This window comes from Erpetoichthys calabaricus, chromosome 16, assembly GCF_900747795.2.
Source record: "Erpetoichthys calabaricus chromosome 16, fErpCal1.3, whole genome shotgun sequence".
In the NCBI taxonomy this organism is placed as follows: domain Eukaryota; kingdom Metazoa; phylum Chordata; class Cladistia; order Polypteriformes; family Polypteridae; genus Erpetoichthys; species Erpetoichthys calabaricus.
The window spans coordinates 66,329,376-66,349,258 of NC_041409.2; the positions used below are offsets into that span (position 1 = coordinate 66,329,376).

Below are 19,883 nucleotides of genomic sequence, written 5' to 3' on the forward strand. Positions count from 1 at the left end.
GATTACACTGATCCTGGGAATACCACTTTGTTGCCGCTGTGTGCTGTAGATTGGCATCAAGAAACATCCTGAAAATCATATTTCTTAAGACAAGACTTTGGGCCCTATACATACTTTACATGGAGATGAACTGCAGCAAACGTGGTTGAAATTGAGCTTGACACACTCATAGATACTTTGCACACTTTTATGATTTTGCCTGTAACAATTTCAAACCCCCTATAACAGCATAAATTGTGACCACACAGAAATCTGTTAATTACCCTGGCAACTTCTTAAAATCAATATCTCACCATCTGGTTTCTTAACCTGCTTTATCAATTACAGTATTGCGAGTAGTCACTGTTACTCATGGCATCAACCATCCCTAGATGGGATGCCAATCCACTGGACACACCTGCACACACACCTATACCTGGCCAATTTAGAGACACCAATAGCCCTAAAATGTGGGTCATTGGGATATGGGAGGAAGCTGAATTACCCAGAAAAAATAAAGAAGCTGGGAGAAAGTGCAAAGTGCACATAGACAGTGTTGGTGCCAGAAATTGCACTTACGAACTTTGAGCCTTTAGGCAGTATTAACAACTGCATAACTATGTCAAACTGAAAGTAAAGACATTTTTATTACAAAAAATATATATATTTGGGACTATATGACAATTTTAATTGCCATCTTAAAGAACCAATTAATTCACTGAACACAAAGTACTGCAAAGAACATAAATATTAAACATTTATGAGGTTTCATTGATGCTTTGAGGTTTGTTGACTTTCTCTAATCATTGAACTGGAACCAAATGCTGCCAGAGCTTGGGGTCCCAGTTTGGAAATTACTTCCCCATTCAAAAGGAATAGCTAAATAAGCACAAAGCCCCATCCATTAATTTAGATAATTGCCATCGATGTTTTACTAAGGATATCTACAGCAAATTTGTCCCTTAGGAAGGCAGACACTGCAGTATACAAACCATGTACACAAACTGTCCACTCGTTTGTTTTCTCCATGATGGTATCTTTTTGTTTTCTGAGGTCAGGCAAACCTCATCTCTGTGTGAAGTTCACCACTAGGTTTGGATAAGAACTGAAAACTTTATGAGAATCTTGAAAACTGGCAGCTATGGGAGCATGAAAACAAAACAAAAAGTGAAGGAGAAAAAAATATCAACATTTAGTTGCAAGCAGTTCTATAATGCAGTTTATAAAATGATAGTAAATCCACAAGGTAAACCCAAAGAATTCTCAGTACAGAAGAGGTGTACAGCAAATGCACAAATTGTTTGATTTATTCAGTATTATACTTGGAAAGATGATGTTGGCATGTGTTTGTGAATAATGGTTTATGTTTATGTTTTTGGGGTGAACTAGAAAACCTATACAGGAAAGAATGATTGCACAGCTTTTCTTTTCACCAACAAAATGGAATTAGATTTTTAAAATTAATTGTCCTTTTGTTTTCAATGTATATCTTGTGATGTCTATTTACACTGTGGCCAAAAAGAAGACAGTACAGAATAAATATTTAGAGATGAAAAAAAAATCACATTTCTCTAGGATTAAAGACCCTTATTCTACACCTTTTTTCTCCAATAAAATAGCGCCACTTGCATTGTTACTTCCAGTTTTTAAGATAGGCCTGCAGTCAGGAAGACTATATATACCTGAAATGCTTCTGGTCTGCAGTGGTATTAACTGTTCACACTTGGATGATATTAGAGGAGAGGGAAATAAATTGGTATATCACCCAATGTTTAGTTTTACGAATTTCTTTTCAATTCTAAATGACCATTCTAGCTGACCACAGAAATGCAAAGCTGGTTTCTGCCATGGAGTCAGATTCCATTTTGAAACAGTTTTATATATATATATACTGAATATATATATAAATATTTTATTTAAATAGACAAGATAAATAAATTAATAAATAAATAAATAAATAGATAAAACAGTTTGTTCACCAGTTCATAATGTCAAGGATGATATATATATTAGAAGACACTTGCTAATTTTTCTTTTTGCAGGCGCTGAATAACCTCTACACTGAAGTCTCTATTGGGACCATCTGGACTGGACAGTTGATTCTTATTTTTAAACTTCTCCCTCTCAATATTTGAGACTTCCATACATGTATAAGTGCACCAGCAACTTGCAATTCATATTTGTTTATATTTTGACCTTATCTGTCAGCAAAGGAACTGTTATTCCTGCATGTTGTTAAGCTGCAGGTATTCCCAACATACCACATTAAGAACCTTTGATTTCCAATAGAAAGAACCATTTTTTAACAGGCAGCGTGCTCATTTTAGCCATTTAAAGTCTCCTGCAATAAAACTATAATTGAGAAGAACTTAACAATATACAGTAACATACAGTGCTGACTCAGTAGACAGTAAAACAAAAAGACAGCATGTGATTCAGTGGAGCACTGCCATTGAAAACTCAAATTAGACTCTGAATTCTTTTGAAACTGACCCAATGGCTACATTCAGTAAGCAAAAAACACTTCCTGAAATGTAATAGTGCAAGATTTGATTTGGGAAGATTCTGAATTTCTAAGCATTTTTATTGTAGTTGCATCATGGTTTTAGTGCCAGTCAACTGCACATGTGGAAGACAGACAACTACTATAGACTAAATGGTGAAGAGACGCACCCTGCTTATTGAAGGCAGCCATACAGGTCAGAGTGTCCATTTACACCACATCTGCTCAACAAATCAGCTCATCAAACCATGGGTTAATGTTACGTATTAATCCAGGTCTGTGGGCATTTCAGTAGTAAGTTTTGTAATATGCTCATGGAACAATTAGCCCCAGCTATACCTGAGGGCACTTACAGTATTTGTCTTTTCTGAGTAGTCCATCAAGTGAGTCACAAGGAAGTAGCCTCTTTGTGGAAGAGGAGAGGTGGTTCCATTGTGAATACAGCCTATGCTGCTTTATTCCATTCATGACCACAGACCTTGAGAAGGAAAACGTTTGCCACTGTACATAATATTATATATATATCTTTAAATTAATCTGCATCATACTTTCCCCCCAATGAATTTTTTCTTCATTTTTCCCCCAGGAATCTGCAGAAGTCTTATGTTCAAAGTTCATTGTCTCTGTTTAAACCCTCTATTTCCAGGATAAGATTTCACCCATCAGACTTTTGCTTCTAACATTTCCAGGAAGAGTTTGTGCATAGGCACTTTGCCCTGGAGTTTAATGCTGTAAAAGTGCTGCACAGCTTTGGTAGCTGTCTGGCGAAGCAGAGGGAGTGTCATTAGAAGTTTGCCAGCCCGTCGAGGGTCATCTTGATGTTGGCTAGCCTCATAGTCCTGCAGAGCCTCATGGAGTGCATCTTGCAGTTTCTGAACAGCTTCCAAGTCTTCTATGTGCATGGAATCTGCAAATACAAGATGCTGGCTGATGTCATTCAGTTTAAAACAATAAACAGCACAAAGTATCATTTATTGTAATCTTATTAAACAACAAAACAATTCACATGTAGGTTGAGTTAGCATTGGAAGGAAATAGGCAAATGTAATACAAAGAATAACAGAGCATAGTTAATTCAGCATCTGATAGCTTTTACTTCTTTTGACCCAGTACAGCAGTGGCTCCTACTGCCTGGTAAAGCTATACTACTGAAGACAATAAAACTCCCCATAAAATTGGGATGAGCATCAATAGGCTTCAAGAGCAGCAGATGAGCTACAGGCAGAGTAGATAACTTGATAATAAAGTCAGATTGAAAATGTGAATAGAATTTGAGTAAAGCAGAACTATTCACCACTTTGTGATTACTTGGTGTGACAGTCAAAATAAGGCCAGAGAGAGACATGCTATAGTAAAAAAAGGTAGCAATGGCAAGAAAAAGAGCAGTTCTTTTAAAACGCTAGTACACACACTCTAGGATGGACACGGATATATGTAGAGTGGATTGACTACATAGATTAAAGAAACAGGATATAGAAACTCAAAAAAAAACTATGAAGAACTAATTTCTTGCAAACCCATCAGAAGACCTTTGTCAATAGGATTGATAAACTGCTAATTACAAAATCAATATCTATGAATTTTCACAGCTGTCAAAATGAAGACCTCCCAAGGGAACAATCTCTCCAGGTCCTTGTTTAAATGTTCAGAGGACTCCCTGCCTTACAAAGGTTTGTCATCTGAAAGCTCCTGATCAGCAGTTTCATTTTTCTGTGAGACAAAAAAAGCAGGCAGGCATTGATCAGTATGAGACGAATCTGCCTTCTGAAAAGCAAACTGTCAATACCGGTGCAGCATCTTCTCATTGGAACAAACGAGGCCCGTCGCTTCCTGATGCTCATTCCATTCGACTTAACACATTTTATTGACAGCCACTGTGTGCCTAATGAAATGCTAAATTTATCTTTCATGGCTGTTGTGCCCTGGAGCACCTGTTACAGGGAGAGTGAAAGAATAGAAAAATACCACAACAGACAAAATGTATTAAATTAAAAACTGAGTTTCTTTTTTTTTTTTCAAGCTGTGCTACCTAGTATTGAAGACCAATCTTCTGACTCCGAGAAAGGATTTTTGGTTTACATTAGTGTCAATTTGATTTTGTGAGGCTGCCTTCTACTAGTCTTTTTGTATTGTATACTTTCTTATGTTGTTTAATCTTCAGATATTCATTTCTATATTTAATATCTTTAGTATCTTGTGATAATTGATACTGCTGTTATTTTTTAAGTTGCATAAAAAAAGCAGAAAGAGAGATTGTAAATTCAATGAAACTATGTGTTCAGGTACTATGAAATTAGTTCAAGTACTAAAATTTCTAGCATTAAGAAAGAGCATGGGACCAAAAATTCTCAACAAAGAGGTATAGGGACAAATACACAGAGGGAAAATGCACACAACTAGTCACAACAAGTCACTGTACTTTACAATTTATAGTGGCATTGAGAAACCTGCAAAACAAAACATATAACACTTGGAAAAACACCATACAAAATAACAGTGTAATGTATATCTCCATATTATACACAGTCTCTTACAAGTGTAATGCTGCCCCTGTCTGTGTGAAAATATTGTTGTAGGTGGTGGTTAAGCTGGGCAAATCTTGATTTGGACACCTCTGGATCTGGAGGTAAAATACTGTATTGTAACAGCCATTGAGGCAGACAGTCACCACTCAGGGTGACCAGTTTCAGCCCCCAGACAAATGGGTGTATTTATTGTTTTACTTCACAAAACAAAAGGCAAGCTACTAAACCCTAGTGCGTCTATACAAACTACCCTGCTGCTTGGTGGGGAACACTACCAAAACATAAAATATGCACATGAGAACTGGAACAAGTAACGTCTCAACGTTCCAATCTCCACATGCACTCAGGGTAATAATGAACAGTAATCTGTCACACATCTAGCAACATGTGGCCAACATTTTGTGATACTCTATCCTGCATTTGAATGCAGTGCAATTGGGGTTACATGCTACTGCCTTAAAGGCAACTACACTGTTCGCATTTCCTCTTAATTGACTCTAGCTGTTTAACTGTTCCTGGATCATCAAATCAGTACTTCGGCTACTCAATCCAACTCCATTCAGCCACCAGGAAGAGGTAATCCTCATGCATGCTGCTTCTCACACTTGCCTCCTACATGCAAGAGATAATTGCGGCAGGTCATCCCAAGACAAAACATAACATTTAAACCTAACATCATTTACATTTTTTGAAAAAGACTGCATGTAACACGGAACTATAAATGGCACAATTTGAATACTTGTTAATTTATATAGTTTTGTGCTCTGGCTGCATTTGTGTATTTCCAGGTTTTGTTCATGTCGCTATAAACTGCAAAGTACACTGATCCTTTACTAGCTGTGCACATTTGTTACGTGCTCATTTTTCCTCCACAGACTTGTCACTCCAGCCTTTTGTCAGTGTGCATTTGTTGCCTCTCTTTATTCCTGGATAATTTTGTTGGTATGTCACAAAAATTACATTTTAGACATTCTTAAATTTTACAGTATTAGAACAATTTTGACAAGAGCAGGCCATTCAGCCCAACACGCTCATCTATCTTATTCATCTACTGTAATTTCTCCAAAATAACACAAAATCGAGATTTTTTGAGTCCCTAAATTCTTCCTTGGATAATTTATTTAATGTGTCTATGGTTCATGTGTGAAGAAAAAGTTTCTAATATTTGTTCAAAATTTACCATTAACGAGTTTCCTTGTGTGTCCCTGTGTTCTTGTTGGCAGAATGAGTTTTAAACTAAGAGCAGGAATTCACTGTGCTAATTCCCTTCATAATTTTAAACACTTCAGTCATTTCACTTCTTAACCTCCGTTTGATTAAACTGAAAAGATTTAACTCCTTTAATCTTTCCTCACAGCTCATACCTCCCACGTCTAGAATTTGCCTAGTATCTCTCTCCCCTGAACTTTATCTAGCACTCCTATGTCTTTTTGTAACATAGAGACTAAAACTGTGCACAATAATTTAGATTAGGCCTCATCAATGAGTTACACAGCTTAAGCATAAACTCCCTTAACTTGTATTCCACATAGTTTGTGATATCTAATGTAACATTCTATTAGCCTTTGTGATCACTTCTGTAAACTGGATCTATATAAAATTTCATCAGGTGTACTTTTACATTTCAAACCTCCCATTGTGTTGTTGAGTCTAACATTTTTACTTTTTTTGTGTATTATTTTAAATTTACTTACATTAAATTTCATCTGCCACAAATCTTCTGATGCCTGTATGTTGTCCAGGCCTCTTTGTAACAAGTCACCTGATTCTACATTGTTTTTCGCTCCTCCCAATTTAGTATCATCAGCAGACTTGACCAGCTTGTTGTTTATATTCTTATCCAGAATGTTTATGTTTATACAAAAGAGTATTGTCCCAACACTGCTCTACCATGTTTAACATCACCTGCTTCTAATAAGGTTCCTCTTACCATAATCCTTTGTTCCTGGTGTTTAAGACAGCTTTGTTCCACACCAACACATAGTACCCTGAATGTCTTCTCTAAGTTTTATTACTAACTTCTCCTGTGGTACATTATTAAAAGCCTCCTGAGGATCAAAATAATCACATGCACCTCTCTGATCATATGCTTTTATTGGATCTTCATAGCATTCCAGGATAACTGTGAACTCTACTGTAGATTATTTGTTAATACAGCTATTCTAGACATCAATCTTTTCCTTAATAATTGTTTCCATTAATTTACCTCAAAGCATGCTAAGCTTACTGGAATATAGATACTTGGATCAGCCGGTCACCCATTTTGTATAATGGAATAATATTTTCCTGCTTCCAGTCCTTAGGAATTAACCCAATGTGCTGAGATTTTTGAAAAATATGCATCAAAGTTCTTATATATGTACTCAACTGTTAATCTGGTCATGGTGATTTGTTAGATTTCAGCCAATTTAACCTAGGCAGCACTTCTCTCTCTACAATTTCCAAATCACTAAGTGCTCAGTTCCTGTTACTGTTGGGTGGTTATCAATTTCTTCACGTGTAAACGTTAAAGAAAAGCTTAAAGCATTTGCTTTCACTGTCTGCATATTTTAATTCAACCTCAATGTTCCTAATACATTTCACCTCCTTCTTGATCATTATTTTACTATTAAAATCTTTTGCCTTCTCTACAATATTTCATTCCCAATGACTTTTAGCTCTCCTAGTATTCTTTCTAACCACTACTCTCATAAGCCCTACTGTGATCTTTCTCACCATGTTTGTATTAATAATTGACAAAGTGATGAGAGTGGCCCTTGTATGTTACTTGCATCCACAGATGATCAGATTAAGGTTTGCATTTGTAAAAGTATCATAGTTGTGCTCATTATCTAGAAGTTCAGTTCAGTTAGCATCACAAAGAAACACTGATTCTAATACTAATAGATGTAGTAGAAGACTAAAGTAATTCTGAAGAGTCCTGCTATGAGAGAGAGTAGATGTGAACAAGACCATGCCAAGTGACATATCCATAGTTTCTAATAAGTACTGCATCCCTAAACTTTAATTATGTGAGTTAAGTAAATAGACCCATTAAATTTGGATTACCATGAAATCCTGTAATGTAGAACAGCATTAAACAGCATTTACATGAAGGAATAGCTGTTTTTTCACATAATAAGCATTTGTCATTCTGAGAATGTGTATTGTTACAATCCAACTAATTGCTGAAGGAAAACATGTTTGTAATATAAACAGATGGATGGATGCCTTATACTAACCACAAGAACAGACAGATCACTTTGTCTCACCATAAAGTGACAGTATAAACAAAGTGAAGATACAAAAAACAGAAATAGTGAACTTTTTTCAGATATGAAAAGTTAGCATAAATTGTGCCAGAATTAATTTTGTGAAAATACAATCAGTAATATAGACTAACTTTGTAATCACATGCTACTAGTGTTCATTAAGTGAAAAGTCTTATGATACGATTATAAATGATTCTACAATGACTTAAAAAATCATAAAGAAATAAAATCAGAATATTACCAGAATTGGCAAGAGCTATTGCTTTGAGAGTGACAAATTCCTCCTTCTCCACCTTCAGTTTCTTATATCTGCGCACTAACTGCAGGATGGAGACATATAGGTCTAGAAGACCTGTGAGACGGGAGTGCTCCTCATCCATTATATAGTCCTCAGCATAGACCAGCTCATCTTCATAGGGCAAAGAGCGAAACACAATACCCAAAATCAAAATTTCCATCCAGGCACTCTGCAGCAAGCTCATCTGGTCACCCAGTGAGAGGTTTGAAAAACCTGTAAAAACAATCATGACAAGAACATTGCTATTGGCACAACAAGATCATTCAATGTAAGGAATACAGCAACAATGTACCAGTCAACAAATGCTTTCATTATGTGCATAATTGGTCATGAGACAATTAAGTACACAAATCAAAAATAATATTGTAATCCATAACTATTAAGTGGTGAATACCATCCCAAGGTGCTCTGCAAATACAGATCCGTTATACACATATTTAAATGTTATTTTTTAATACCAAGCTGGTTTAATAATTTTCTCAGAATTACATAGTGAGTGTGTGGTAGGAGCTGACCTAGTAACCTTGAAGTTTTTCAACCAACTGCCATAACCACTAGATAAAACCTCCAAAACAAATATATATGCCTGCTTGTAAATATTTGGGTACCCATAGTGAAAACATAGGTTTAAATTAACTCTAAAGTAGAAATGAAAACTTACCGGACTACTACATAAATATAAGTTATCTTTTTCTCTTTTTTAATATAATCAAAGTAATGAAAAGATAGAATATGGTATGAGTAATAGTCCAGGCACCAAATTGGATTAATATTTATCACTTAGTTGAAAGTTGTTTTCTATGAGCAGAATCTAAAATGGTTCAATCCCGGCTAATTCAACTCTAAAAGTCAAATTGATTCTACTGAACCTTCCTTATTGAAAACTATTCATGCACCCATAGATTTTTTATGAAATCATTTAGTTGAAAATGCAAATTTCCAAGTTTTTAAAATTTATTTTATATAGTATATTTACTGCGGTGGATTGGCACCCTGCCCAGGATTGGTTCCTGCCTTGTGCCCTGTGTTGGCTGGGATTGACTCCAGCAGACCCCCGTGACCCTGTGTTCGGATTCAGCAGGTTGGAAAATGGATGGATGGATGGATGGTATTAGACACAGACAAACAGCAGACATTGAAAGCATAATATTACTTGACTTTATTGTTGGGAAGCCAAATGTTACCACTTTTTAGCATTCAGTATTAGGACATTTTTAAATACTAACTAACTTAATAACTAAACCCAAATAAGATGCAATTTCTATGAATACTTGTTTTCTCATTACTGATGTTCCAGTACATTCCTAAAAAATGCCTTTAATTTTCCCCAGCATTTAATGGGTTCTAAACATTCACCATTTTTGCCAGAGGGCATCTAATTTCAGCTTGCCCCCATGAACTGGTGACTGATTAAAATGATTGCTCTTACAAGTTTACTGTTAGGTTACAATTGCTTCTTTATAATTAAAAGACTTCTGATTATTGCGTTGACCTGGGAAAGGGCTTTCAGTTTTTTATTTATTTATTTATTTTTTATTTATTATTCATTCAAGTGAAATGTGGTAGTGATGTATATCAGCCGAAAGCTTTTTAGTATTGGACCTGCACTTGAGAAAGGGGTTACCTGCATTGTCCAATTTCTCTTATCAGTCTGATGAGCACAAAAAAGTGCTTTAGGATACATTAATTAACAGATTGTAATCTGCTTTTACAATGTGAAAAGGAATCAATACACAGAAGAATAGAGAAATCTGATCAAATGGAGTCTGTGTGATGGTAAAGGTAGGACAGCAACATGAAGGGACACGCAAGGTGCACATCTGAGGCCTGTATATCTAACTCTTTATTGACAACATTAGTTCAAGCACAGTAGCACTGAAATACAGTTTGTAGTATTTTAAGGAGCGGGCCAGAATCGAGAACACTACATGGTGCACTTGAGCACTACATATGTGAAAAAGGAGCAAGCAATGCACGACTTGTTATATTTGGCAAGAGACTTTTTACACTATTAAATTTCATATTATTATTATGCATTTTGGCAATGTTTGTTAATATGTATAATTAGTATTTAATATATTACTTTAGTCAATATGAACTTCATATCACTAAGTATAAAACTGGAAGAAATATTATACCAACAATTTATATTTTAAAACTTAATTTAATACTATTATCACAAACACTAGTTACAATATATATACACGCTGCAGTGGGGAATTTAAGCTTTTCTTTTATTTAAGAAGCCACCATAGTAACAAAACACAACCCAATCAACAGAAAACAACATATCAAATACAAAACTATGTTTTGTGTAATAAAAAGCTCTATATGGTTACAGAGTCCTGTCTAAAATGGTTCCTTATACAGAATATGACAGTAAGTAAGATAAAAAGATTCAGCACAAGCCCAGTATGTTTACAAACAGTTCCTACTTTTACAGAAAAAGGAGGGTTGAATAGTCTTAGGTCTAATAGTTTAAGTGTTATACTGGATATATTATATTTTGTATAGCTAAAGTTTCCAAAGTGTTTAAACAGAAAGCATTTTACACTGAGTTCAAACCCTTGATTAATATGATCCTCCCAGCCCTGAATATCAATCTAGGATTACCAGCATTATGCAAGAATTAAACAGACTGATTTCCTTTAACAAATCATCAATATTTACATCTTTATTCACAGGTTTTCAGTTGACAAATATGACACAATATTGAACCAGCCAGAGAAAAGTAAGAATCTGAATAAAAGGCAAAATCAGTGTTTTGATACATTTCTGAAGTGTTACTAATTGAGATATTTGAACAATTGTAACCAGATTACTTTTCACATAGTCATAATATATGCTATGAACAATTAAAAAGTTACCTAGCAACAAAAACTCACAAATAAGAAAATAAAATATACTGAATATTCTGCTTTATCTCCTATGCTTCAAAGATGTGCAGGTTTGATTGACCAGTGATTCTGAACTGGACATGTATGAATGTGGATTATGTATATAAGTGCATCTTCCAGTGCCTTGTGCCTGATGCTGCCTGAATAGGCTCTGATTCCTCACAATCTAGACTGGATTAAGTGAGTTCTAGAATGTGGCAGTATGTTAAATGGAATGTGATCAGTTCTGTTTTATTAAAACTATATGTATACTGATGTAAAAAATATTATATATTTGCTTTTGGCTACCTTTAATTTCTCTTGACTTTGACAATGTTTTATTTGCAAATTTACTTTATTAACTTCCATCCCACATTATAAGGCTTTGAAAACTGATACAAGTACTGTATGATATACAGGAAACTACACCGCTGAGCACATGACTTGTAAAATAGAAAAGAGATAACTATCACAGGCCTACCTTAACAAAATGTAACCATATTCAGCAATTATCTGCACAACATTAGTGTAAATATACAGTGATACAGTATGCTACATGCACTGTAATCATGAATAGAATGCATGCAATCATTTAAGGAAAAACTAAGAAATACTTTACACATTTAACAAAACCTTATTTGTCACTGTATATATATAATAATGTTTAATGATGAATAGTTGGAGAGTGGGTATTTCATTCAAAAACTAAAGTGGTAATAAAAGAATATGAGGTTGCAGATTAGGTCTAGGGTGCCACTACTACTTCAAAGATATAGGGACTACATGCTTTTCTTATGTCTTTCTGAGTTTTCCTCACAAAATTTGCTAGTAAGTAAGATACCGAATGTAGTGAAATATTATCCCTTGGGGATGGATAAAATATCTATCTATCTATCTATCTATCTATCTATCTATCTATCTATCTATCTATCTATCTATCTATCTATCTATCTATCTATCTATCTATCTATCTATCTATCTATCTATCTATCTATCTATCTATCTATCTATCTATCTATCTATCTATCTATCTATCTATCTATCTATCTATCTATCTATCTATCTATCTATCTATCTATCTATCTATCTATCTATCTTGGGCTGGTCTCCTTTTTTAAGCTCCCTAGGATAGTGTAAACTCTAGCTTCTGCATGCCATTTCATCATCTCTCTACAGACCTGATCTAAATACCTGTCTGATAACTGTATGAAGTTTGTATTTTCTCCCAGTGGCTCATTCTCCATTCACAGTTAGGTTATTTTTGATTCTAAATGTGTCCTTTATGACTTTGTGAGTTTGTGGAAAACAGGAGCTACAAAGAATTGACATTCCATTCAGCTTTCTATAACCCTTTGGTAGACTATGCACTTTCACAAGAAGATGAATAAGGAGGTGGATTATAATCTGGATATTGCTAAGCAAGAAAAGTAGCTATAACTATACTTCAAAATATATTCTAGTCTTAGCCCTTATACTGTGCATTCCATACACACTTAGGTCTTTGTTACCACCATTAAGTGAAGAAATGCCTGTCCATTAAAATGGAAATAGTACAATAAACTTTTTCAAAAACAGAAGTATTGGAGGAGGAGGAGGTTAGGAGCATGCGCTGATACAGCGCATTGACGCACCCACCAGTATTGGATTTGGAAAAAATATCCTCCTTTAACATGAGAAATTGAGTCAATTTCAAGTTATGATTTTTTATTGTTTACATGATCACATACCCTATCATTTGTATTCACTGCTTATTTTATTCTATTAATTTCTGACATTAAATGTTTACTTGTATGTAACTATCAAATGGTAACTAGATAATAATTTATAAAATAAATTTCCCAAATCAGCACTCCTTTCCTGAAATAAAGAAGGTCAACAAATAATAATAATATTTTGTATTACACTTGCATGTCTATTTCTCTTGTATTATACTTAAGAAAAACTAAAATAATCTATTTACAAGAAGGCAAACATATTTTGTACAAAGCACTATAGTGAACCTTTGATTGACTACAGACAAGTCCATTAGTGCAATCTTTCACAACACTGTTTTAAGCTCTGTGTGATATAACACTGTCGGCGATATCTAGTTTTCTGCAGCTACTGATTAAATTGGATTAAAGATTCAATGAATGAGTGTGGTCAGGAATCATTACAGATTGTCATGCATCTCTGCCTCTCTAAAGATATATTAGCCAGTTATCAAAGCAACTTCTTTACATTGTCACACAGGAAGTGACATGTTAGTCCCACCGCTACAGCAAAAATGACACACTGCATATCTGCACTACTAAGAGGTTAATTGCTCGTTCTATTTTTAATATGGTTTAGACTTGTGTTTTGTATCCTAAGGACATACTGTATCTTGATAGTCCTTCACTCACCACCGATTCTCCAGCTACTAAATTTTTAAGGGAGTTTTGTTAGACACTTTTATACTGTCTGATGTTCAATGTACTTTTTTACAATACTGAAGAAAACTGTACATAGAGTAAATAATTAATCATGCCATTTCTTAAAAATACTACTTACAAATTTATTAAATTAGGAGATTGGCTCAGAATAAACAAAGACAATAGAATAATCTCCTATGACTATATTTTTGACGCATAGTGATTTAGGCAGAAGATGACAGGTTTAGCCATTTGTCCTGTCTCTATTTACTGTCCTAAAATATATGATATAGCTTTACTGTAAGCTAGAATAAAACTACAGTGGTACATACTTGAGACCCTAAATGTTATAAAACATTTCATCAAATGCTACTTTTACTGGTTCACAGAAACTTTGCAAGACAAATTACATATTGTAAAGTCAAAAACAATATACTGATTTTTGAAAATATAAATGGCGCACTAAAATCACACTTAACCTTTGGAACATATATTACTTATAACTATGTTGTGTCCATGTTAATTTTTTACAGCTTCAATATGTTGTTAGAAATAATAGTTCAGACTGTATTGAAAACATCTCTTTTATTCACTTAGTGCCTTGCCTTATGAGCTGTAGAAGCTGGAGCAAGTGATTTCAAGAGTTATTCTAAATTACACATTAATGTTTCATGTTAAAAAAATTCAAGCAATAAACAACTTGAAAACCTTTAGAGCCTTCTGTTACTTTTGAGTGGCCCCATAATTTTGAGGAGGTGCCTAAAAACAAATTAGTAAAGAACGGGAATGGAAAAATGAGTAAAATAACAGAAAGGGTTCAAGGAAAGGGAACCTAATACGGGTGATGGAGATGTACATGGAAAATTATTGTGTTTCTTTTACCTCAAAGATGGAAAAGAATGAACATTTTCTTTGCTTGTTTTCACTTATTAAAGTGGTGAAATTTTAGTGCTGTTCATAGACTTGGCTTACATTTTCAAAGTAAAATCAGCAAACAACCTGCCAATTATGAACTAATAGGTCATTAACTCTTATCAACCTAGGCATCTTTAATATACACCTATTCTATAAGAAAAAATAATTAAAAAATCTTCACTTTATATACTGTAGTTCATTTTTAACCGATTGGATATACAGTAACTTAATCATGATGACAATAAACAAGGCACAGAAAATAAGTGGTCATCAAACCAGTCCTAAGTGCCTTTACATTTCAAGAGCCATAGAACTATTTATCATTTTCCATCTGTAGGTGTGTGGTTTTCTGTCTCTATAAATAGTCTGTGCATTTGGTTGGATCTGTAGTGCTAGAACTGCCTCCAGGTTCTTATCTGTATGGGGTGAAGAACGCATTCAGCAGTGCACAATCAGAGATACTGTAAATCTATGACAGCATTCTTAAATAATGACTCCCCTTAGGCCAGTGGTTTATAATGTGCAGTTTAAGGAAAAGCATTTAAAATGCTCCAAAGCTGCTAAAATCTCTATCAAATTCAAGCATCTTTATTGAGAAATGAAAATGGTCAGTCTTTGCAGGCTACTTGAATCAAGGTAGATATGTTGATAGTGAAGTATAAAGAAAAACACAGATATCCTCTTTACTCTACCATGTGTAAACAAATAACTTTGTTTTAAAATGATGATACTGAATATTTCAATGAGCTGTTAGCAAAGACACATGCATGCATTATTAGCCAGAGGTAAAGATGTTTTGGGTCACTGAGTCCACTTTGAATTTTTATCATATTAAAACAAACTGGAAACTGACTTCGATATGTCTTTAGAAAAAACTTAAGAAACCTAATCTGGTTAAAGTCTCTTTGGAAAAGAAGTAAAATCATTCAGTATTATACTATAGCAACTTTAGCTGTTTCCAAATTCTAACATTTTGCAAATTTTTACACTATCAGCTACAATTTATTTATAAAAAATATTTTTCTCTCTCACAAAATGAATGACTACAAGTGCATTTAACATAGACTTTCCATATTAAAACTTCACTTCCAATCTGATGAATCTGAGCTTAGTCATTTTCATACATCCATAAATACATATCTCTAGTTAACTTAATTCACATTTACATGAATACCTACTAAATCATTCAAAAGTTGCCTGAAACAGCCTATGTTGATAAAATTTTAGCCTATACTCCAAATTATTTTATTTTAAAATTGATTTTCTTCTGAAACTGGGAAAATTATTTTTATGCTGCAGAAGACCCTCGCTCAAAAGCCCTACCATTTAAAATGGTCAGTCTGCACATATTTTCTATGAAGGCAACAAATGCTTGGCGGGGGATTGAGGAGCTACAATGAAAGGAAGATGTAAATAAAGAAACTGCTAAGAAAGATTAAACACTGAAAGTGGCAGTAAAAAGATAAATTGATTTTTCTTCATGATTAAAATTGGACACATCTGTATAATCAGCCTACCTAGTATATTAGCTCCAGCTCCCTTGAATGAATATAAGTTATTTAGCTTCTAGCAAAAGGAGAAAAATTGTCTAGAACTGACAATTTCTCCTTATCAATTGATTCATTTTCATGTTATCGCAAAGCTGTTGAAAATCAGGTGATGTAAACAGGAGGACTGCCTAATCTCTCTTAAAAAAAGTTTCCTACTCCCTTCTCTAAAGACTTTATGTTTTGTGGCCTTTCATATTATTAAGTCAGCAATGCTATTCTCTATCACCAATCAGCGACCAGTTAATTTTTCAGAGCCAAAACCAGAATTAAAATCTTCTAATTTCTGCTGAGCGGAGTTCATATTCTATTAATTTATTATTGTTTCCATCTCCCTATGGGCCATTAGTACTGTAATAAAAGGAGATGTAATTACGAGACTCTGCGGACCCTCCAGATGCAGCCCCCTCGTATTTCATCCTCAATCAGAGCTCTTGGCCTTTTTTAGTGAGAGTGATTCTAGTGATTCTTACTGGACAGGAGTAGATCTATCACTGCTACCTTTCAGACAGAGAAGTGGCACTTAAGCAGCTGGTGCAAACACAAAGCAACAGAGCAGACGTTCGGCATCTATGCACATTTTGTCTGGTCAAAATCTAATCACAAATTTTTCATCCTAGTAATCCATTTAATTATTACTGTACATTTCAGACCAAGTAACAAATAATCAGTGGATGGAGAATTCTGCATGATACTTGATACTTATGATACTTGATGTCTGTAACTCCTTATTTTATTTTCATCACATTATTTGGCAAATTGGAATTTTTCCACATTTTCAAGAATGTATTTCTGACATACTGTACATATTTTTCTGACTTAATTTGATCATATTTAAAAAAAAAGCTTGGATCAAATTTTATTTGTGGGTCTATTACATTATTGTCTACAAATGAAAGAAATGCAGACATAAGTATCAAAAAACATATGTCCACAGGATGTTGACTAATAAGTATTTCTGTTATTGTCATTTGTATTAATTGACTCTTGAAATAGATATGATAACAATTTCAAAAACCTATTTAGACTTAAAATTAATACTGATCCATGTAATTATTTTACCCTATTGACTAGCCTCTCTATTATTTTCTGCTTACGCATATCTTATTATTTCTAAACAGCCTCTAAAATATTGCATTTGTAATGTGCCAGTGGCATGCAGTCTTCTTTAGTACTGTGCTACTTACTAAAAGTAGTTATGAAATGTAATATCCCCATATTTTTGTTCATCATACTTGACAACATACTGTATGTATCTATGAGACCAAAGAAATTATCTTAATTTGGTCTAATTTCTAACCATGCCAAATTCTTTCTTCAATATTCTGACATAATGCACATTCAGCATTGTGGTTTTTGGAGCCCTCAATATCTGTCCATGAAGTTTCAATCTGATACTTCATATACAGTATTTACTAAAAATATCCCCTTATCTTTTATGTACAGCAATGATCATTCTCACCCTCTTTTTATGTGTCTTAACTGCATAAACATAATTTCTGCTGTATGTTATTCATGTTTATCCTCTCCTAAGGATACTCCCATACTTGTTTCTGACCATTTAATGAATTACCTTAGTGCTCAAGGGTCAGAGATGGACATAGCTCTCGTCTGGGGATTTTGTTGCACATGCTAAAAATTTGTCCAAACATATAGTGATTTTATCAGTGAACCCTGTACTTCTTTGATAAGTAAGTAACTTGGAGCTTATCACTGGATTCTCTAATTCTTAAAGACTTCTTGCAAGGTTCTTTTAACTTTTTAAGGAAATTGTTTACTTGAGAATTACCTCTAAGAATAAAGCTTACTTTACATAGTCTTAAAACAAAGTTCCAAAGAATTTGAAACAGAAATTAAAAATATAGAGTACTGATTTCTATTTAGAAATGCACTTAAGTGGCTGTTTTAGTTAATATTGTATTCAAAAAGTTATTAATTTGTAATAATAAACCAGTGAACAGTGTACTTTCTATTGCATTGTATTTGATTCTGTGTTATTTAACTGATAAGCATTAATCTCAATGCATATGTTTTTGAAGTTAAAACTTAATGTAACTGTATTTAAACTGCTACATGCAACCAACTGAGGGTGCAGCTTTCAAATAAAATCTCAAATAGCATTTCTAGCGTACAAAACTACAGTCAAAATGTCAAAGAATTCTAGTAAAAGAAAGTTATGAAGGTTACCTCTTAATTGGGTGTTATACAAACATCACAATTCTCAAAAACAGTATAGCAATAAATATTATTATGTAATTTGAGTTAACTCGTTAAAATACTTATGAATAAAAGTAGATGCAAATACTTTTGAATTTGAGGTCCTGACATTTTAAGCATTTCATTTATCTTTTTGAAGGCATTTGCTGAAATGATACTCAACAAATGGCAGGCTATTGTAATAACTATATGGAAAGTATGTGAAATCACAGATGATAAAATAAGACAGACAAGAAATGATTTAATTCACAGTATAGAATACTGTTTGAAAACAACAAAATATAGGCAATGTTTGTTTTAAGGCTAGCTTTTACTTGCATATGAATATTCAGAATAAATTCCCAAACACACACAATAATTATGTGTTACATTCATTTCTGTATTACTGCAATCTTTGAGACTCAGCTCCCTGGATACATACTGTAACTAAAAGAAAATTTGTTATACAGTTGGTGTTCTATTTCTGAATAAATTAAACTATAAATGACACAAAGATCTCAACTTATCTAAGCATGCGTTTTTTCCCAAAAAGCAACATTGGCCCTCACTATTATGTTCCAGGAAGTTCCCCAGCTCCAGCACAGCTTTTTGTTCTCAATCTCAAGAGCTGCTGATAGAGGATTTGTAGCAGCATCTCCTTGATTACTCAATCTATCTTTATAAGTCTACGTCAGCCAGTAAATTGAATCTACTAAAAGCTGTCTGTTGGTCTCTATATTTAATAAAGTGCCTTGATGAGGTGCTGATTTATTGGTTGGCTGGTCTCCTGTTGTATTCACACTCTATTACAAGGAGATTACAAAGCTTGTGTGGGGGTAGCTCAGCAGCAAATAAAAACAGTACCGAATTTAATATTGAAGACAGATGCAGGTGCCTACGAAAAATGTGCATGATCGTGCATTAGAATGCTATGCTAATTCAAATATTACTTAATTTTTAAAGACACAAATACATCCATTTTAGTACTATAGCTACTTTATTCAAGGGAAGCAGTTCAGTATCAAATTTAGTTTCCTTGCCTGCCTATAGAGCCTTTCTGTACAGTACTGGTCATGAGTAATGAATGACTTTATTCTAAAACACTCAACTTGTCTATACAAGTAGTTCCTACATGTTATCCTTTCAAAATAATAGTCAGCCAAAATAAATATTTAGTCAAACTATGCTGTGTTACTGTACATCTAAAAAATAAACTACACATAAGAAAATAACTTATTTTCTTTAACATTAGAAATATGTACTTATATTTTTGGCAAATTCAGTGCAATCATTAATTTTCCAAACCTGCTTAGTTCAATAGTTTCTTGCTTGTAGGCTCAAGACTGTGGTGGTAGTACTGGGTTTAAGGCAGCAATAAACGTTGGACAATGCACCAGTCC

General features: G+C 33.9%; 1 protein-coding gene across 2 annotated transcripts in view; it reads right to left on the reverse strand.

The window, feature by feature from the left end:
• Positions 1-1,153: 1,153 nt before the first annotated feature.
• Positions 1,154-19,883, reverse strand: part of esrrb (estrogen-related receptor beta) — a 142,551-nt gene continuing 123,821 nt past the window's right edge. For both annotated transcript variants that reach the window (XM_051919980.1, XM_028822017.2), the window contains exons 6-7: positions 8,500-8,769; positions 1,154-3,389 (exon numbers count right to left, since the gene is read on the reverse strand). In XM_051919980.1, the coding sequence (XP_051775940.1) occupies positions 3,145-3,389; positions 8,500-8,769 (515 nt within the window). In that variant the 3' untranslated portion in view covers positions 1,154-3,144. The remainder of the gene's footprint in view (positions 3,390-8,499; positions 8,770-19,883) is intronic.